The 23169-nt window shown below is 36.6% G+C and overlaps 1 protein-coding gene and 1 pseudogene across 1 annotated transcript; one reads left to right on the top strand and one right to left on the bottom strand.

The window, feature by feature from the left end:
• Window positions 1-1295: 1295 nt before the first annotated feature.
• On the bottom strand, window positions 1296-2520 carry LOC147291974 (uncharacterized). Its single transcript, XM_086236099.1, has 3 exons — window positions 2191-2520; window positions 1913-2093; window positions 1296-1693 (listed from the first exon to the last, which is right to left on the bottom strand). The coding sequence occupies exons 1-3, from the start codon at window positions 2518-2520 to the stop codon at window positions 1296-1298; spliced, it is 909 nt and encodes a 302-aa protein (XP_086092225.1).
• A 13172-nt stretch (window positions 2521-15692) lies between these two features.
• LOC147291973 (uncharacterized) lies at window positions 15693-18128 on the top strand (annotated as a pseudogene).
• Window positions 18129-23169: the final 5041 nt, after the last annotated feature.

Here is a 23169-nt window from a genome sequence, read left to right as displayed (position 1 = left end):
TGGGTGTTAGGTTTGGCTTCCTTATAGGGATCTCATTAATTGATTAATAGGTTTTTGATATTAGGTTTAAAATAGGTTTTATTGCATAAATGGACTATGATATTTGTGCGAAAATGCAATACAGACTTTTAATTGTGACAAAATGTCATCCAATCTTTCAAAATGGTGCACAATTGCCACTTTCGTCAATTCTGTCCATAACCCCGTGAAATCAAGGGGTATTTTTGACTTTTCTCACCCACCACCACATATTGGAGACCAACTTGCCACCACCAGCTATGGTGGTAGTGGCGGCGGTTTACTTGAAAAATGCAAATTTCTCAAAATTTCTTACAGTTTTCAATTCGAATCAACAATTAAAGGTTCCTAAGGGTGAAAATTGTCCAAAAACACTCAAGAATCACTCTCCAAAGCCGAAATTAAAGGTAACCCGAAATGGGTTCCTAAACCCCAAATTTCAATTTCTTAAATACTCAAAATTAAACTAACAAATGTATAAGGAAAATGAAACCCATAAGGAGAAGAGAAAAACCCACCAAATACCAAGGTGATCGGAGGTCGGAGTTGGCTAGAATCCGACAATGAAGCCGGCGGCGTCATTCCTCTTTCTCGCGTGGATTTTCTGCACGTGGTGGCCGGCCGGCAGCAGGGAGGGGTGGGTTGAGTCGGCACCGGAGTAGGGAGCACACCGGTGGTCGTCGTTCGTTGGGGGAAGGCTGGAGCATATGTTGGGACTATAAACAATAAAGAAAGATTTTGAAGTAAAAAGATTGATCGATTTCATTCATACTGTAGGGTTTTACAAAAAGATGCCTTTATAGGCTGCAGCTGAATAAGAAAGAATCTCACACACACATACACGTGTAGATGATCCAACCTATCACAATTCTTGAAAGGAAAAACAATGCAAACAAAATAAAGGAAATAACACTCAATGGTAATAAAATGGTATAGTTGGACTGGGTAGAATAATGCATAACTTAGGCCTAAATAATGGTCCAACAATCCCACCCCCTAAACATCAGACCTGACCTTAGAGCTGAAAATATGGAAAACGGGCTTGGATATCATATGCAGGCTTCCAAGTGGCATCTTCTTCTGGGAGACCAACCTACTTGATAAGCCATTTGGTAATTAGTGCATTCTTAACTTTGAAAAGACCACGCTGCATGATTGTTTCAGGGAGCCATTTAGAGTGACCAGAGGAAGTTAAGGGTGGTAGAGTGGCCGGTGGAAGGAGTGATGTGGTTACCAATCCGTTTCTTCAACAATGAGACATGAAAGGTAGGATGGATTCAGACATGAAGGGGAAGGGTGAGGCGGTAGGCGACTGGTCCAATGCGAGCTACAACACGAAATGGACCATAAAAACGTGGAGATAACTTGTTGGAGGAGCGAGTTTGCACGGACTGCTGCCTATATGGTTGAAGACGAAGATAGACCATATGGCCAACACATAATTCACGTTCTGTTCTCTGGCGGTGAGCAAACAACTTTATACGATTCTGAGCCTCTGCCAGATTAGTGTGTGAAAGTTTCAAGAGGACATCACAGTCCCGAAGAGTAGAATCAACTGCATGCATAGCAGTAGAGCCGGGAAGATAGCTACGGATGGAAGGAGGTGGAAACCCATATAGAGCTTCAAATGGAGTCATTTTGATGGCTCGTTGGTAGGTGGTATAGTACCAAAACTCTGTCCATGATAATCACTGAACCCAAGTATGTGGTTTGTTGTCGAAAAAACAATGGAGGTAATGTTTCAATGTGCGATTGAGGACTTTGGATTGGCCATCTGATTGAGGATGGTAGGCAGAGTTGCGGCAGAGCGAAGTACCCTACTCTTTGAAGAATGCTTCTCAAAAATGACTTAAGAAAATAAGATCGTGGTCACTTGTGATCGATTTGGGCAGACCATGGAGTCGAAATACTTCCTTGATGAATATTTCTGCTACCTTGGCAGTTGTGTATGGGTGGGACATTGGGATAAAGTGACCATATTTTTTGAGGCAGTCAACAACAACAAGGATGGCGTTCTTGCCACGAGAATGTGGAAGGCCATCAATAAAATCCATAGCAATGTCATGCCATACAGCCTGTGGAATTGAAAGAGGCTAAAGGTGACCAACTGGAGAAATGGACTCATAGTTACTGCCACTGACACTCATCACAACTAGCAACAAATTTCTTGACCTTTTGATGGATACCGGGCCAAAGGAAATTCTGGGAAATCCGTTTAAAAGTACGGAGATAGCCTGAATGACCTGCCGACGGAGATGAATGAAACTCAGCCAAAAGTTGGGAACGCCAATCCGGAGTGGAAGGAACATAAAATCTGTTTTTGAACATGAGAAACCCATTAGCAACCGAACAACCCTTAGGAACAGATGTACATGCAACAAGAGCTTGGAAAATAGAAGTAGCCAATGGGTCACTGTAGCAGGCTGAACGGATATGGTGAAGACCATCCAAGACTAGAGTGGAAATGCTAATCAAAAGCATAAGTTCATGTTGCCGGGACATACCATCTGCTGCGTGATTAGAAGACCCAGACCGGTACTCAATTTTATAATTAAAGCCCAAAAGTTTGATTAACCACAATGGTGTTGTAATGCATTGATCCAAAAAATATCGAATGGTTTGGTGATCCGTGAGGATTTTGAACTGCTGGCCGACCATATAAGGTCTCTACTTTTGGACGGCGAAAACAACTGCCATCATTTCTTTGTCTTATACCGACATGGCAAGATTGCGACCCGAAAGAGGTTTGCTTAAAAATGCAATGGGGTGACCATCTTGAGAGAGAACCGCTCCAATACCGCCATCAGACGCATCACATTCGATTGTAAATGTTTTGGAGAAGTTGGGGAATGTCAGGACTGGTGTAGAAGAGAGAGCTTCTTTAAGGGTAGCAAAAGCAGATTATGATGCAGGAGTCCACATAAAATTGTCATGCTTCAACATGTTAGAGAGGCATTTTGAAATGATGTCATAATCTTTGACAAACTTGCGGTAATAGCCTGCAAGACCGAGAAAACCATGCAAGCCCTTGAATGTGGAAGGTTTGGACCATGATAAAATATACTGAATTTTAGATAGATCCACCGCAACCCCATCTGCTCATGGCCCAAATACTCGATGGTCTACTGGCCAAAAGAACATTTCGAGAGCTTCACCTTGAGATTGTGAGATGTAAGCTGTTGAAACACTTGGGAAAGATGGTCAATGTGGTCTGCAAGACATGAATTATAAACCAAAATATCATCAAAGAATAGAAGAACAAATTTACGTAAAAATGGGCGGAAAATATTGTTCATCAATGATTGGAACGTGGAAGGAGCATTTGATAGGCTGAAAGGCATAACCAAAAATTCGTAATGACCATCATGTGTACGAAATGCTGTCTTCTCAATATCTGGCTCGCTTATTCGAATTTGGTGGTAGCCAGAGCGTAAATCCAACTTAGAAAACCAAGCCGCTCTATGGAGTTCATCCAATAACTCATCAATTACTGGAATTGGAAATCGATCTTTAATTGTGGCTGCATTGAGGTTACAGTAATCAACACAAAGACGCCATGAACCATCCTTCTTCTTCACCAATAGAACCGAGGAAGAATATGGACTGGAACTAGGCCGAATGATACCAACTGCTAGTATTTCTCGAATAAGTTGTTCAATTTCATTTTTCTAGAGATGTGGGCAGCGGTATAGTCAGACATTAATGGGTCAAGTGCCTGGCTGTAATGGGATGCGGTGGTCGATGGAACGTTGAGGAGGAAAGCCTGTTGGTGGTGCAAAGAGATGCTGGTACGTGTTTAACAAAGACTATAGCTGCTGGGGAGTGTCAAATGTTGATGGTGGGGAATAACCAACAGAAACCAATTGAGCCAGAAAACCAATGCCCTCTGTTACTATTAGTTTTTGAATATGAGTACGATCAACCAATTGAGCCGGTTGTGTTAAATAGCCCTGCAACTTGTGAGTTTTGCCATCAATCTGAAACTCCATAAACTTATCTTTAAAATGCCAATCTATGAAGCCTAATGACGTACTCCAACCATTCAGCCTCCAATAAAATATCACAACCAACAACAGGTAAAAGATAGAAGGAAGATGTTAGAGAATACCCCTGAAGATTGATGGTAAGATCATGCACTCACCCTGATGTAACAACGGGCTCACCAAAGGTTGTGGTAAGAGTGCGGGTACAAATTGTATCAATCGAAAAATCCAGTTGTTTGGCAAGTGATGGATGTATGAAGTTAAAAGTGGCACCACAGTTGACAAAAATGTGAATGGGAACTTTGCCAAGAAAACCTTCAAATCTCATGGTTTGTGGAGTACCTGAACCTGTGAGAAGATAGATATGGATGCCCGGTTCAGGTGCCTGGGTGGATGAGGGTTCGTCGGGGCTGTTAGAACAATCATGATCGAACGACGTCCTCTCGCCAATCAGCTTCGAGCACCGCCACAGTGGGAGTTTTGCATTTGTCTTAGGAAATACTTATCTTCACAATGAAAACAGAGGCCTTTCTCACGGCGATCATGTGCTTCAGCTTGAGTTAATACCAGATGAGGACTGAAATAAGGCCCAGAAGGTGGGCGATGGGTGAAGACTGATGGCGGGGCAAAGCTAGAGACGTCGAAAAAACGGGATGGCGAGTTGGTTGGTCGAAAAGAAGGCCGTTGGGGTACATATATAGGGGCGTAAATACGGGTGGTTTGAATAGCATCCAACAGAGTGCTCGGACGAGCTACTTGGACATCGCGTTTGAGATCGGGTTGTAACCCCCCGATGAACACATTTTTGAGCTGACCATCAGACCAATTTGAAGCTCTGCAGGAATACTTTGTGAATTGAGCTTGATAATTAATCATCCAAGGAACCGGTTTGTTGAATGTGGGACATGTCGGCTTTAAACGCTTCATCATCGTTGGCCCCAAATTGTTGGAGGAACAGATGCACAAACAAACCCCAAGAGTCCCGTGGATAATGTTGTTCAAAAGAACGCATCCAAAGCGACGCGTCACCGCTAAGCTGAACAATGGAGACAATGACTTTCTGTTTGTCTGAAATTTCATAATAGTCGAGGTATCATTCTGCCGAGGCAAACCATTGATCACTGCAATGGTTGAGAGCAGAAATATGTTTATTGGTTACGTTAATCTCTCTTCTTTCTCTATCATAACGCATCATACCTCTCTATAAAAAGGACTTTATATTCAAACTTTTTCACAACATTCTCGCTTCATAAATTTTCATATTCCACATATTAATCATTTGCAACAACAATGTCAGGTAGTTAAATTTGAAATAAAAAAAAATTACAAAGTTAGTTTATTCTACTGTTTGTAGTAGAAGATTTATTATTTTTTAAGTACTAATTATCTGTTATTTCTTGTAGGTTGAAACTCTCACCACATTGCTTGTCCTCTATATAAAAAGGACTTTATATTTCTTGCGCAACTCCCTTTGAATGACCTTTGAAATTAAACTAAAAAAAAAAAAATATGAAAGAGACAAATTTTAGTCAAATAGTGTCTGAGGTGGGAAATTCGATTTGATCCCAATAAAATAAAAATATATATTAATAAAGGGGTAATCAGTAATAAAATTAATCACAATCACACAAGCAGAATTCCTAAATATCAATATCAATCATTGTAGATTACAAAGCATATTGGCACAAAAGAAAAGAGGAATAGGAATGAAAAATATAAATAATATTAAAAAAATCGTAAACAGATCATCACTAAATACTAAACATCAGTATCAATATAAATGAAGATATCAAGATACTGTCGCAAAGTGTGTGGGAAATGAAATCGCCCGTCCCAAACCTTAAATATCAAATGATGAGAATAAAAGGTTTCAGAAAGAAGTTACAATAAGCAAAAGAAAATCAATAGTTTAGAACTAAAAGAAATTTAATTCTTCACACCATTCTCACTTCATAAATTTTCACATTCCACATATCAATCTCTTCCAACAACAATGTTAGGTAGTTGAATTTGATAACAACAATAAAAAATTACTAAGTACGTTAGTTTATTCTACAGTTTGTAGTAGAACATTTATTATTTTCTAAGTATTAATTCTCTGTTGTTTCTTGTAGGCCGAAACACTCTGCCCACATTGCTTGTTCTGCTCTAGATTTTGAAGCAAGTAAAAAGCCAATGGTAACTTTCATGCGCAGTTTTGGAAACTATTGATCACTGCAATGGTTGAGAGCAGAAATATGTTTCTTGGTTGCATTAATCTCTCTTCCTTCTCTATTAGAACGCACCATACCTCTATATAAAGAGGACTTTATATTCAAACTTCTTCATAACATTATCGCTTCATAAATTTTCATATTCCACATATTAATCTCTTGCAACAACAATGTCAGGTAGTTGAATTTGAAATAAAAAAAAATTACAAAGTTAGTTTATTCTACCGTTTGTAGTAGAAAATTTATTATTTTCTACGTACTAATTATCTGCTGTTTCTTGTAGGTTAAAACTCTTCACGCATTGCTTGTCCTCTATATAAAAAAGACTTTATATTTCTTGCACAACTCCCTTTGAATGACCTTTGAAATTAAACTAAAAAAATATCATGAGACAAATTTTAGTCAAATAGTGTCTGAGGTGGGAGATTGGATTTGATCCCAATAAAATAAAAAAAATAATATTGATAAAGGAGTAATCAGTAATAAAATTAATCTCAATCATACAAGCAAAATTCCTAAATATCAATATCAATCAATGTAGATTACAAAGTATATTGTCACAAAAGAAAAGAGGAATATGAATGAAAAATAGAAATAATATTAAAAAAATCGTAAACAGATTATCACTAAATACTAAATATCAATATCAATATAAATGAAGATAGAATGATCAGGATACCGTCGCAAAGTGTGTGGAAAATAAAATCGCCTGTCCCAAATCTTAAACATTTCCTAGTGGGATTAGGAAATGTTGGTCCAAGTCAACATACAAGTCAAAGGTTCTAGAAGTTTCTTACAAGTTCTGGGCATGAGTTATAAAAGAAAGAATGAAGGGCCGTAACGATTTTTATTACGTATGACTCTTCTCTTCGGCACTCTCTCTTCTTCTTGAGCATTCTCTACTGACATTTGTCAATCACATCACATTGGAAGGGCTTCCCTAGCCATCTTCCTGTCAAGTCTAGGGCTCCCTCTCTCTTTATTGCTTTTCTTCTCTTTTCCTCTCTCTTTTCTTCTCCATCTTTGTAATTTATTTTTTTGACCGATCTCGCTCTCCCTCTCGCCAATCTCGCCTTCTCAACATCAAAATGATCCTTATACTAACATTGGTTTGTCTCCTTCTAATCACGGGGGTGTTAGGGTATGTTGCATACGTGTTGCAACAAATACACAACTGTTCTTTCTGATTGCTAGTGGTTTATAAATCGCCATTGGTGCGCCGTTTCTCCCCACTTCCTCAGCCCAATTCTGAATCTCCAGAGTCAAAGACTGTGTAAGCTAGGGTTCATCAGCTCACTTGCCTATTTGGTTATACTAAACACTCTGGAACAACTCTTGATGAAAGAATGATGAGCTCACTCTACTTCTCTCTATGTTTTTGTTTAATTTACATTGATTGGAAGTTCTGTTTTTTTTAGCTTAATTGATGTATTTACTTACTTGGGTTATGTCATTTTTAGCTTAATTCTTGCGAATTTATTGATTGCTTGAGAGCAATACCGAATTGACAAGGCTCTAAATTCGTGTTGATTCAAAGAATGCCAAGAAATTTAGGATAAAAAAATGTCTCTCTGCAATTGTCTTTTATCAAATTCAACTAATGAGGCTGTCCTTATAAATGTTGCAATAAGTAGGTATGCCTCTCATAAACGCAGGAATACAAAGAGCTTAGAAACTAACAGAATTCCAAGAGACTCAAAAATTGCCAAAAACAACAATTCTGAGTTAAGGCCTTAAAATCTAAAAGACACACCATAACTAATAAGAAAAATTGTAAAAAACAACATAACTCATAAATAGAAAACGAAGGGAAATAGCAAAACCACGAGTACCTATTTTGGCTTTTGACGATCCAAGTAATTATTTGCTATCACAACAACATCACATACATATCTATGACATCTAGACTATAATGCATTCATTCATTCTTTCTATTGTATGTAAGATGCATTCATTCTCTCTATTGTATGTAAAATTTTATTTGATTATTTTTCTCGCAAGTATACGAGTCTTTATAGTAAAGTTTGTATAAAAGATGAGGTCAAACCTAAGGGAGTATTGCAAAGAGATACACTAAATTTAAAACTCTAAATTAATTTAAAACTAACCTAGCTTAAGAAATGGTAGGTTTTTGAGGAGCACAAGATGCAACTAAAATATAAAGCAATAAAGTAATTGAAAGGAAAATAAAGTAAATAAAGGGGCAATAACTCAAATTTTAAATCTAGAGATGAAAAATGAAAACTTTTAGGTATTGAAAATTTAAACAATGGTATGAAAACCAAGGTTAGGGTTCCACACTACCATATACACATCAAGTGAAATTTTTTAGTAACTTCCTAAAAAAGGAAGGCACCCAAGAGTCAACTTGATGCCCTCTTCCAAAGATGTTTATTATTTAAGCACTTGAATTGATTATTTATATGGTATATCTTGTTTTTACTTAAAGAAACAAGCTTTAAGCAACTCAAAGGAACCAAAGTCTAAAAGAACAACAAGAGCTTAAAAAGATTGTATTTCAAAGGTTAATCAGCAAGAAAAATATGAAAAGAGGCTTTAACTACCCATGATATATGACATCATGGATGAAAGATTGTTCTTTTCTCATTTTTTTTTAGGGATTAATACCATTTTGCTCCCCTGACTATTACACTTGTATCAGTTTGCTCCCCAGACTTCTAATTTGGAAAATTAAGGACTCTGACTTTGTCAATTTTGCCAATTGAGGTTCTTTTGTCAATTTACACATTTTTTATCCAAATCTTTGAGGGCAAAATGGTCCCTTCTAATTAGATCTTATCATTTTTTCCTCATGCATCATTTTTCCTCTTTTATTTCTTGCTAAATTTTGCTTGATCATCTCGACATTTTAGATGAAAAATGTATAAATTGACGGAATAACCTTAATTGGCAAAATTGAAAAAGTCAGGGTCCTTAATTTTCCAAATTAGAAGTCTGGGGAGCAAACTGATACATGTGTAATAGTCTGGGGAGCAAAATGACATTAATCCCTTTTTTTTAAACAAGATCTATGTTAGTTTTTAGGATTTTAAATTGGTTATTCCTTGTCCAAATCAATGTATTTATGTTTAATTATTCACCCACAAGTTCTAGGCTAGAATTAAGGATTAAGATCACTTGTGTTGAAGAAATCAAGAATGAAGTTGCAATGCAAAAGACGCTAAGGTATAATGCACTTCATGCATTTTACGAAAAACAATTTTGTGTCTATTTGACTAATCACTCACTGATCATAAAGACAATTTTCTTCACACGTGCACTGCACATGCAGTTTTACCACTTGAATAATTATTAACATTTCAGTAGCTCATTTCGTGACTTGGCTCTTAAAGCCTATTCCAATTAAAGCCCATTTTCTTTTTTCTTACAAGCATGTGCATAGCACATGAACTAATTTTTCATTAATTCAATCTGTACAAGACATGTATTTTATTTTTCAGCTTGCATTGATGCACTCACACACGCTAGTACACTATTCATCATCCCTCCCACTCCACATCTCACACGTACAGGTGACTGTGTATTTTGCTTGGCTGAAATTTTCTCTTACCCATTTCTCAATTCTCAGCCATATCATCATTCTTATCTCTTCTTGGCAATATTCTTAGATATTTCTTTTTGTTAGTTTTGTCCTCTTGCTCTAACCATTGAGGAGCCTCCAAGTGTCTAAATTAGATGAGAATGATTTTGATAAAACATTGGGTATGGCACACACAACCTCTTTCATTTATGAATTTATGCCTTGGGAATTTTTAGAAAGAGTGTTTTTTTGTTATACCAGTGAGGAAAAATCATTTTTTTTTTTATGAAAATTGTTTTCTAAAATATGGGTTCTTGTTTTTAAAATTTGAGTGGGTCTTGAGTATTCTTTATCTTCATCAAACATTTATATAGATTTTAGATTATCAACTTCTCTAAGTTTTGTAACTTGAGGAGGCTGATTTTTAAATAATCCATACTTGCATTTCATAGCATTATCATTGGAATCCACTTGCTTGATTGCGATCGGTGCCGTGCGTTGAAGAGCTCAAGGAGGAGTTGCCAATGACATGAATGAATGATTGCTAGTTTCAAGGTATTTGCACAATGATGCACAGTGGTAAGAAGATGTCACTTAGTATTAGGACTAGAGTGATTGAGCTTGTTGTGTGATTGCTTGTATTGAAACCCTTGATAGTGGATTGCTTGGTCAGCTGAAAAAGATCCCCAGTTGTTTAATCGTTAGTGGTTTTTTTGGCTGAACATCTTGTGTACCTTCGTCTTCATTTTGTGTTTTTATGTTTATTGACTCGATCACTCAACTTTTAAACACAAATCTGCATTGAATATATATGCTTGATATTGTTATATGTCATATGGAACTGTCTTGTTAATCACACACCACTGTAGTTGTGGATAACACTGGAATGCCTACTGTGATGGGTTCTCTGAGTGTATAGGTTGTCACTTGATCATTTGATGTGTTTGATTTGTGTTGGTTACAAAAGTTGTATTTTGATTTACAAGTGTCAATCTGCGACTTCAGATTTAAGTCTGTTTGATTAGTCCCTAAGTCATCACGTAAACAAAAATTGGGGTCCAATTACTGATTGTGGTTTTAATCAAGTTAATTAGGTAGATAAATCACCTAATACAAATTTTCAATCTAAGACTTGGAAGATTTAGACAAGGGAAAATTAATTAAAAACTTCAACTTGATGATATATCATGATGGTGCTTCCTCCTTACCTTGGTAAGGAGGTTTAGTGACCCCCAATAAATTTAGAACTAAGATAGAAGGAAAAAAAGAAACAAAATAACATCTAAACTAAGAGAGAACAAAGAATAATTAAATAAGCAACTAGATATGTAATAAATAACTAAATATCATAAAGTAAATAAAAGACAAAGAGAAGAAAGAAGAGAGACATGAATTAAAATTTCATTTCATTAAACAAAATGAGCAAATGCATAAAGAGCTTTCCTATTCTCTCATACAAAATAGCCAAAAGGCCTAGAGAGAATTCCTAGGAGATACTAAATTAAGACAGAAAATAAAATATGCAGAAAAATGATCCATAAAGAGGACTGAAACATTCCTTTTACATGTAAAAGACTAGGAAAATGAGGGAATTGCTAGGAGGCATCATCAAAATATCTAAGGGAGGAAGGGACACTTGTCACGCAAAGAGAGGCCAGCAATTGAGAGAGGAAAAGGCTGAAACAATCTAGAACCAGCTGCCAAAAAGGATGGTAGCAACCTTGGATGCTCGCCACGTGTCGATGCAGGATTGGTCTGCAGCAAAGGAGAAGCTGCTGGGTGAGACACGAGGAAGGGAGAGGTGCTGGAATGTGAGCAGCAGTTGGGTGAGCACCACGTGTCGCCGTGGGAATGGCTGGAGGCAAGATTAATCAAAACTTTAGGCAGCTTGGCTTGCGGGCAGGCTGAAGGTGAGTGCGTGAGGGAGATAGAAGAAAAAGTGGACGACTTGCTGGCTCACATAGGGACGCGTGTCGTGCTGCTGGGATAGAGAGAGTGGACAGAAAGAGGGAGGAAGCTTCCTTCTTGTGACCGTTTGTAACGACCCGACCCAAAAGTTGACTTTTAAAATGAATAGGCTTTCGATTTTGACTTTGGGTCGGTTGAATAGGTTTCGAGCCCACGAGTTCATAGACACGTAGCACGCATCATTCTGAATTACGGTTTGAAAGATATAGGCGTTTAAAGTGAGGGGCAATGTTGTAAATTTATAAAAGTGGGATTTAAATACCCAAAATCAGAAAAAAAAAAAAAATATATTTCTGATTTCTCTTTCTCTCTCTAGAATCTTCTAAAAGCTTCTCCCTCTCCCTTTATTTTTCTCTCACCCGCACTCTCTCCGGGGGTCTTCTCTCTCTCGCACCTTCCTCCGCGGGCACACCCTTCATCCCAGCCATCACCAGCCACCCCCACTCACTTTCCCCGGCCTCTCTCTCTCTCTCTCTCTCTCTCTCTCTCTCTCTCCATCTTCGCCGCTTCTCTCTCTCGGCAGATTCACCGTCCGGCCACCCCACGACCAGCGACGGGCACCGGTGACTTCCTCTCGCCGTCGCCGACCCCTAGCAGCCTTCGCCGGCCGACCACTGTATTCGGAGAATCGACGCAATGACAGAGAAATGAGCTCGCCGGCGATCACATTTTCCGGTGACGACGGGACACCGGACCTACTGGGTCCTCTTCCTCTCACCACGACGAGTTCAACCATGGGCTCCGTTCATCCAGACGACGCTCCACGACGGAGCAATGAGCTCGGGAAGCCAAGTCAGCCGCCGGCTTCCGCCGCCGATTCCGGCGATGATTGGCCGTCGATCCAGTTACGAGAATCGATCCTCTAGGTACGAGTAATCTTTCCCCTAAGGTGTTGATGTTCAATTTTGAGATTTTAGAAATTCAATTTTTAGGGGTTTTGCCTATTTCGAATTTCTTGAATATGGAGTTAAATTTGAATTGTTTGGTTCTATTATGTAATTAGGATTATTTGGAGATGAATTTGGGTATTCCTAGGTTTGTGCCGCCGCTGCCACCGTCGGCTCCGCCACTTGTGGCGGCGGGTTGGATGGTTTTTTTGATATTTTTCCACTTTCCTAGGGTCTTAGTAGCTTAATTTTTGGTTCAGTGACTATTTGGGGTTATTTTTGTGTGCTGCTTATGGCCGGGCAACCACCGTGTGTGGTGGCTGGCCGCTCGTTTTGGTTGTTTAACAGCTACGTGAAACATCTATTGTATATTGTTGGTTGTCTGGGCTTAACAGGTACACAGACTCGGGAAATCTCATTTCCGATGCCGTTATGCTGCCGGATTTGGTATCTGAGCAATGGCACTGTGAAGGGTATTTCGGTCTTTTACGTAGTTGAATTGATGAATATCTCGTGGAAAGGATTTTAGCTGATGATTTTCTTCATATGGTTTATTTAATTTTTCGGTTTTCGATCGAAAAGAATTGGTTGGGTTTATACACTTTGATTTTAATTGGAGTTATGCTATAAGTTATGGATTTAAAGTTTTCTTGGAAAAGTACAATGATATTTGTTTTCGGTGGAAAAAGGATCTATGATTTTGGTTATGAAAAATGGTTTTCAAACCACCTTTGCAGTACTCTCTAGGTTATCAGATTGGATAGGTCTTTGGGACCCATCACGGCACACATATAGGCTTTGGGCTGTGTGTCGGGATGCTTCGCCCTTTGGGGGCTGCTCTGCATGCGTATGACATATTCTCGGCTCTGCGCATGTATGACAGATTATTTATGGCTCTGCATGCGTATGACAGATTCTCGGCTCTGCGCATGTATGACAGACTCTCCGGGTATCTGACTTGGTGTGTGTTTTCAGTTGTTTAGTATTTTAAGTTATGGGTGTATGACAGCAAAGGTTTTGAAGTACGACGATCTCAGTTGAGCAGTTTTATTGATTTTCAGTATATTGAGAGTTTTTTGAGAAGAAAGTTCAGAAGGATACAAAAAGGATTTGAGTTTTATATATTTATGATGTGGTTGTGGTAGAGGTGGTTGATATCTTAGAAGTGTTTTAACAGGTTTTTAAATTTTGGGTTAGTCCATTTTCAGGGGAGGTTTTGCCGAATTTTCGGTAGGATTTTCCTTGATTTTGGATTCCCGCAGGAACTCTCCGGGTTTCAGGATGAAATTCGAGGGCGGTCCTGTCACCATTTGACTTCCACGGGCTGGGTCGGCTTCTTCTGGGCTTCTCCATATTTCTTTTTCTTCATTCTCTTCTATATTTGAACTAGGCTTCTTTCTTTTAATTTCTTTTTGGGCTTGTTAAAACCTATACAAAAATAAGAAGAACTAATTAATAAAAACAAAATAAAATCTAAAATATATAAAACTAATAAAATCTAGGAATTAAGATATAAACTAATAAGACCCACTAATTAACTAAATATAAAAATAAGAAGTAAAACACTAAAAATACTAAAAGACATAGACAAAAATGTATAATTTTAAAGATATAATATATATATATATAAATTGAGCTTAACATCTACAATCATACTTATGCTCCTATATGTAACCTAGCATGAAGTCTACTTAGATTTAACACATAAGAACTCATTAAGTACAAAGAGAATATGAACATCACAAGAAACCCTAAGCATGGAGTTTACTTAGAGAATTGAAGAAATCAATAGACATGAATAATTCTTAAGTTATTTAATTGTTGCAAAATAGAAAACATGAAGACATGATTTCTCAACATAAAACTAGATTCATACAACCTAAGGTGATCAATCAAAGATGTTAAACATCAAGCATAAATTCAAATAGTGAAGAGGAATTCATCAAAAGAAATTTGAAAATTGAATTAAATAAACAAAGTCATAACAATTGAGTAATCATGGCTAGGGCTTCATCCTAAGCCCTAGTACGTTAAGAATAGAAGTCTAAGCCCTTCTAAGTCAGCTGAGTTTCCTTCTCCTTATAGGCTTAGGTTAGAGCTTTCCTTAGATTTCGTAGCTGTCATAATTATTATTACACATGTGATAAAAATCCTTAAAATGAACTAAGTGAGGGAATTAATGTATAAAAAGATGGTATAATTTGTGTCCAACAGATCAAGTTGATTGTGCCATAACTTAGATATAGGCGCGGACAGTGACGAGTCCACGTTGTGGGCTGCCTGGGCTGTAGCCCATTTGAAATTTTTTTTTTTTTTTAACTAGGCTTAGCTTCACACTTAAGCCCACCCACAAATAACCCCAGCCCACTTATAGCTAACTAATCAAAATCTCACCCGCAAATAACCCCAGCCCACTTATAGCTAACTAATCAAAATTAATCTCCACTAGTCACTTTACTTTTACTCTTCAGCACTCTCTCTCTCCTCCTTTGTCCGACTGTCCCCTTCATATTCGACAAATCCTCTTCTCTCCAGGACCACATGGTCCACATCTTCGGTCTTCCAATCCAAATTTTTGGTGAATAATCTATGTTCTCTAGTCTCTACAACTCAGCTTCAAGTTCCTAGGTACTGTTTGTCCCTCTTTTTTTTGTTTTTTGTTTTTTTAAAATTCTCAAATTTTAAAATTAGGGATTTGATTATTTTATATGATTAAAATTAGGGATTTGATGATTAAATTAGGACTTGATTTTGATTAATCTATTAGTAAATTCTGATTTGATTATTTTGATTATTGTATAGGATTTGATTATTTTGATTATTGTATATAGGATTTGCTTTGTTGGTCATCTAGTGGAGTGCCTCACTTGTTCTAGCTATTGAGGTGTAGTGCTTTGTTAGGGTAAATTTCTTGTCTATATAAATCTAATATCGATGCATTGTTTTTGTGATGATTGAAATTTTGGACTGTTCTCTTAGCCATAGAAATATAAAATATTAGTCACTACATTTATTCTTTGCCAACTGTCATGTTATTTTATGCTCACTATATCTATATATAACTTATAGGTTATATTTTATAATGTCGGATCATGATCGAAATCCGAAGAGATTAAAGAATATGTTTCATTTCTTTAAAAAAAAGAATGATGAATCATCAAGTGGGGTGTCTTGTGCCTCTTCTCAAAGAGTTGAGTCTCCAATAGCTTCTCAAGGAGTTGAGTCTCCAAGAGTCGTCTATGATCAAGAAGTAGATACTAATTCTCTTGAACGTGATCCGGGATTACGTCGTCAAATATGTGAGTATCCGGTTAATGAACGTGACAATATTCGAAGAGCATATATGCTTCTTTGACCATGTCAACCCAAATTAGGGGAGTATCCAAGCCACTTGGATGGAGTACAATCTCGTCGATTTCAATATGTTTGGTTCACACAATTTCCTTGGCTTGAATATTCGGTTACTAAGGATAGAGCATTTTGTTTTCCATGCTTTCTTTTTGATAGTGAAAAGTTACACAAGGCATTTATTGTTGATGGGTTTATAAATTGGAAGAGGATTGGTGGACAAAAATGTAACTTCCTTGCTCACAGTGTTGGTTTAGCACATCATCGTGCTATGCAAGACTGGCGTGGCTTAGGAAACCCATCTCGACATATTGACACAGTCATGAATGCACAATCATCAGAACAAGTAAAACAGAATCGGTTGCGGCTAAACACCACAATAGAGAGTGTTAGGGTGTTAGCAAGTCAGGGATTGGCTTTTAGAGGTAATGATGAATCCAGTGACTCAACCAATCGGGGAAATTTCATTGAATTGGTTAAGGCTTTTGCAAGATGTAATGTTGAAATCGATAATGTTGTTTTAGATAATGCTCCTGGAAATGCCAAATATATTGCATCTGATATACAGAAGGAGATATTGCACATTTTTGCTACTAAAGTGAGGAATAAGATTCTTGAGGAAGTTGGGGATAGAAAGTTTTGTATTCTCGTTGATGAAGCACTTGATGAATCTGGTAAGGAACAAATGGCTATTATTTTAAGATTTTTTGATTGCCATGGGTTTATTCAAGAACGGTTTTTTGATATTGTGAGCGTTCCTGATACTACTGCTCTAACTCTTAAAAATGGGATATCCAATGTACTTGCTAAATATAATCTTCAAGTGGAAAATATGCGTGGTCAAGGATATGATGGTGCTAGCAATATGCGTGGTGCATGGAATGGATTACAAGCATTATTTCTCCAAGATTGTCCATATGCATATTATGTACATTGTTTTGCTCATCGTTTGCAATTAGCTTTAAATGGTGTAGCTAAAGATGTGAAGGTTATTTGGAGATTTTTTTCAATGTTGACTAATGTTGTGAATTTTGTTTGTGCTTCTGCTAAGCGACAATTTGAGTTAAAATTAACTCGAAAAACTGAAGTTGAAGACTTGTTGGAGGCCGGAAAGCTTGGAACGGGTACAGGGGCTAATCAAACTTGTAGTTTGCAACGACCTGGGACTACTCGTTGGGGTTCTCATTTTAGTTCTATTCGAAGTTTAATTGAGTTATTTGATGCAACAAAAACACTTCTTCAGGATATCAGTGATAATGGACCAAGCCAACAATTTCGTGGAGAAGCTGAGAGTCTTTATATTGCTATTACATCTTTTGAATTTGTGTTTAGCTTACTTTTGTTGAATAAAGTGATGGGATTCACTGATTTTCTTTGTCAAGCATTCCAGAGAAAATCTCAAGACATTATAAGTGCTTTGAATTTTGTTTCAAGCACAAAATTGCAACTTCAAGAGTTGAGAGAAGATGGTTGGGATAATTTGATCAGTAGTGTCGTATCATTTTGTGAACAACATGATATTGAAGTGCCTGATATGGATGATCGTTATAAGACTGGTACAGGTCGTTCTTGTCAACAAAAAGATTGTATTACAATTAGACATTATTATCGTGTTGATATTTTTAATGCTCTAATAGATTTTCAGTTGATGGAGTTGGATAGTAGGTTTTCAGAGCAAACTGTGGAACTCCTTACTCTTAGCTCAACATTGGATCCTCGTAATGCTTTCAACTCATTTAAAGTTGATGATATATGTAATCTTGCAGAGAAATTTTATCCTGAAGACTTCACTACATCTGAGTTGTATGCTTTGAAGCTACAATTGGGGTTTTATAAGTGTGATATGGATCGTCGTCCGGATTTCTCAAATATTGATTCCATTTCTCAATTATGTCAACGATTAGTTGAAGCTGGGTTGTCAAGAGACTATCACTTGATTCATAGACTGATTTGTTTGGTGTTGACTCTTCCTGTTTCTACTTCAACGACTGAACGAGCATTTTCGTCTATGAAGTTTATTAAGAACCGACTTCGAAACAAGATGGAGGATAAGTTTCTTGCTGATTGTCTAATGATCCACATTGAAAGAGAATTTGCTAACAGTATCAGTAATGAATCAATAATTAATGATTTTTACTCAGTGAAGAAACGTAGGGCACAACTTAAGTAGTCATATATTGTATTTGCATTGCATGTGTAATTATTCTTTTGTTGTCTTTTGTTTTTATGTGAATTTTATCTATGTATAGATGTGCATTTTGAGGGGTAATAGACTCATTATGTCCTCCTTATTTGGTGTATCTTTTTTTTTTTTTAAATAAAATTTACTCATATCGTCGAGTTTTTTTATAAGCTAAGCTTAGCCCATCCTATTTTGGAATCCTGGATTCATCCCTGGGCGCGGACAATGCTTAAGGCGAAGCAACATGCAACAGATAAAGGTCATTCCTACATGGGCCTTAAAAAAGGGATGTACCAATAGATAAGTCAGAGATAGAAAAACCATGAGACTCAAAAGTGAAACGAACATAATTATATTTGGTGAATTGAGCTACAGAAAGAAGATTTTGGTGTAATTTAGAACATGAAAAACATTAATTATTTAAACGAAAGGAAGAACGGTGCGATTAAATTCAGTTTACATTTCACATTTCACATTTCATCTCTTTACATGTGTTATGATATGCTTGATCATCATATGCATGCTTTGTATTGAGTTTGTTGCATGGGTAAATTTAGATGACCGAGTCTTGTGCCTATGAAAGTAACGAAAGAACTAGCTAGTTATAAGTTCTTGAAATTAATCATCATGAATAACTAGAATAGATACCATGTTCTAGGGTTTGTGTCTTTGTCGATTTCCATTATGCCTATGCTTGCTTGAAGTACAACTTAGTAAATACCATGCTAAATACTTTAAGATTGGAAAAAGTTAGTGTAGACACCCATGCCTAACTAGTTGTTTAGGAAAATCCATAACTTAAAGAATAGATACCATGTTTTTGGGTTGACAAACATTGAGCATTTGAATTTGTTTTGTGGCTTTGAGCGAGTATTTGAATTTGTTTCATAGCTCCAATAATAATATGAACACAATCTTTCTTTGATCAATATCTAAGAATTATAAGACAAGCTAGACATATTATTACTAATACAATTTGAAAGGAAGTAGCAGCATACAATATTGGCACTTGCATTTTCAATTAAATGAGGGGATGAGATTTGAGAACAAAGATGTGCAAGTGGATCCATACTAATATAATAATAATTAAGGAAAATAGAAAGAACATGGTAAATTTGTTCATATGATGATGGTGTCTTTTCCATTTTAAATGTAATAAATGCAAGTTGAACATGGTGCATGACCAAGTCTTAAGACAACAAATTTAATTTATAAAAAGAAAAAATATTAAAATCCATGGTAGAATTCAATTCTTATATTATCAAGTATAAAAAACCAATTTCTCAACCAAAATATGAATATGTAGATACACAACAATTTCCTAACTTATTCAATTAATTGAATATGCGTTGAACGAGAGAGGTTTGCGGCGTGCTATCTAGCGAGGGACTTAGCGGTTCTTAATTATTTAGCAAAGGAGTTTCAGATAGTACTATAATATAATAAGGTCTAAGAAGGTGGTGGGATCATCAACTAGATAATATAATTGTGGCTTGGACAATTCTCCACAACGAGGAAGGAAAATTTGTAATAGCTTACTTGTTACCTTCTAAGCCAGAGCATTTGGAATTTTTTCATTGGATGATGAGGTAGGAAAGAGGGGAGGTTGATTCATTGGATTTGGATGCTCATCAAATAACCTACGACTGCAATTGGGTCCTCGCTTCATGGTTGTGAACATGAACAGCTAAAATATTTCTAACACATAAGTCTACCTGAATTAGGACGTATACACTATATAGCTTTGAAATGAATAGCTCGTACAACACAATTGACATTATTACTCTGAGAAATGCATTATGGTAGTGTGAATTAAATTGAGTAAGAAAAATTGAAACATGTTCTGACAAAAAAAAAAACATTTGGTTAACTTCCATAACAAATTATCAGGTGCTTAATGGGTGTAATAATATCATTCATAGACATGGATGTGTATGATAGTGGCCAAAATATCAAAAGTTTTTTTTAATATGATCTAGTACAAAATTTTTTTTTGACATTATATTAGTTATATAAGGAAATAATATATAACTTATTATGTTTTGGTCCAATTGTCATTCATATTGATTTAAAAAAAAAAAAAATTCATCCATATTTAGAATTCTAAATACAAAAAGAAAAAATTCTTGCGATTCTCAAAGTAGAGCGGCAATATGATTGTAATTTTTTTTGCAGTAAAACCTAATTAAATAATAGGTAGTTTGAAAATTGACAAAAAATAAAGATTTAGTTTAAAATTTCATAATTAAGTATATAAAAATTTGTTTTGTTAGTAGCCTTTAAGTAAAGCAGACAGAAAACAACATCGTCTTTTGCTAAATACTAGGCAAACCCTAACGATCCTAAAGCAGCTGTACACAACTAAAGTGCATCCTCTATTAGGTTAGTAGGACAACAAAAGTCCAAGTAAGTCTTCATGTATGCCACTTCATTCATGCCCCATTTTTTGTTTGTTATGTCTCTTGGGTTGGATGGATCAAAGAAGACCATTGTTTTATATGTGTTCCAAGTCAATGGTAAGGTACCATTGATTCATTGAAGTGCTTGCAAGGTGTCCCTCCAAGTTTCCCATTAATGAACGCATATGGAAAAAGTTTACTAAGGCCCAAAGGGAAGATGCATGGCTGGATGTCAAGGTAATGTACATTGAGTAAATGATCATGTGTCAAGTTAAATTATTTTTGTATTCATTTAATTATCTTAACGATATAAGGTTTGATAAAGGGATTGTAAATGTATTATGTAGGAAGGTATACAATGGAGTTATCCAGATAAGTTGTCAAAGTATATTCAAATTAGGAAAGTGGTGAGGGCAAAATTGAATGAACGTTGGAAGTTGTTCAAATCTAAATTGCATAGAAACTGACCCATTATATAAAATGGAAGAGAGGTTGTGGGGATAGGCGTGTCAATAAGGAGCAATGGTGCATATTGGTGGCATGGTGGGATGAGAAATGACAGGTACGCTCAATTTATATTGACTGATTAAGTTATGCGTATATTATACTTATCTCACTAAACTGAACTTTATCCTAATGCCTTCATGACCATTATATCTCAAGCACACGTGTAGAAATCGGTCTTCTCAAGGTAGTGAGAACAAGCTTAACCATAGGGAGAAACCGATTAGCAAGTCAACCACTCATTCACGTTCATTCGATTTGCTAATCGATTAAATCTATTTGTGGAATTAGAAGAGGGGAGCTATCCTCAAAGAAGAGAGTTGGAGGTTCCTTAAAATGGGTTAGTTTGGTTCCATTCAGAATGGATTGTGTTGGAATGAATATAAATACTCAAGTATCAACAAAATCAACTGAAAACAGAAGAAGATGAGCCACACAACGAGAACAAAGACTTTTGCCCAAATTCGGAGTGCATGGGTGAGTAATTTTTAATACCACAAACTACTGAAGAATATAAAAATGATCTACGTTGCAAGAATGGTTGCTCGATATTTCTTTATGTAAGTGGTATGCATGTGTGGTATGTGTGATAACATATATGTGCATATTTAATGGTTATACATAATGCATACAATATGAGATAGGCCCTATAAAATGTTGGTGGATCCCACCTCACCATTTCAATTTATTTTTTTTATTATGCCAAATGTACGTAGTTGAGTTTTTTTCTCTTGTTTTTTTACTTGTGAAACTTAGTTTTTATTCAATTTCCTAATAAGGTTTGCAAGTGTGTTTGGACTAGACATATCTTACTCTTATTGCATGCTTTTTGTATCCATATTTTTTTTCTTTTGTTTTAAAATGCATCCCATATATGGATGTTTACACCTAGTACAGTATGTTACACATGGGGGAGAAGTAATGGACCGCTAGACATTCTTCAAGTTGACATATAGCAATTCAAAAAGTCATAAGCCAATAGTAGCCCATCAGAATGTGGTGGAGAGCGTGCCTAACACCATGCCCCCCTAAAGAACATTTTAAGCTTTTTTTTACGAACCATGAGAAAACATCAACTTACATGACAAGTCATAATGACCTATAATTGATTCATTTGAACTCTGATTGGCGATCCATCAGTTTTGTTGGACTCATTTCGATCCCCTCAGTTTACCGACGGTATTTTTAGATTTCCCAAATTTCAACCGGGATACCCCGAAACTGCCAAATTACCGAATTGCCCTTCTACATGCACAACCCGTCCACTCATTACCAAACGAACACTACTCTTGCCATTTAACCCCTTATCCTTCACATTAGTGTCGCGAAAGCATAGCTCCAAGTGCAGACCATGACACATAGCATAGTTTTTGGAGGTTCTATGGAATGTTGTTGGAGATTTCTAAATTAATATGCTTTCTTGTTTTTCTCAATCTTTGAGCATATAAACGGCTTTATGATGTTTTCGAAAAAGTTTTAAAACTTAGGGATTCAAAAGAGAAGGACAAGAGTTTGGTAAAAAGTTTTGATTTAAAATGATTTTAAAGAAAATAATTAAAGCTTATCAATAATCACTAAGATTTCCCCACATATTTTTTTTTAATGTTCTGCCCAAGTAGTAGTAGTAGTTGGTGAGGTTGGGCCGTTCCACACTGAGGCATCTTTTCCCCACCTTCATCTCATCGACATTGTAGGCACAATGTATTTCTTTCATATTACTTATGTTTTATTGGTGTTGTAAACCATATTTAGTTATGGTTGATGGCTCTATGCTAGGGTGTCTATGACTTAATTTATTACGATTTTGGGTAGGATTTGAGGCCCCTGGATTATTGTTAGTTGGATGATTATTGGTTTCTAGTTGGAGTTGGATTGGTTGTTAGCAGGGGCAGACCTAGGATTTCAACATGGGGTGGGTTGAAATTCTACTAATTTTAGGGGTGGGCATTTAAAACCGAAATACCGAAACCGTATACGTACCATACCGTACCATACCGACGTTATACCGAAAAACAATACCGATTATATACCGTACCGATACCGTACCGTACCGAGTCTAAATCGGTATGGTATAGGTATGGAACTTTCAATACCGAGAAATACCGTACCGTACCGAATTTATTTTT

This window comes from Dryas octopetala, chromosome 3, assembly GCF_963921425.1.
Source record: "Dryas octopetala chromosome 3, drDryOcto1.1, whole genome shotgun sequence".
Lineage (NCBI taxonomy): Eukaryota > Viridiplantae > Streptophyta > Magnoliopsida > Rosales > Rosaceae > Dryas > Dryas octopetala.
This window is presented reverse-complemented; position numbering and strand designations above follow the sequence as displayed.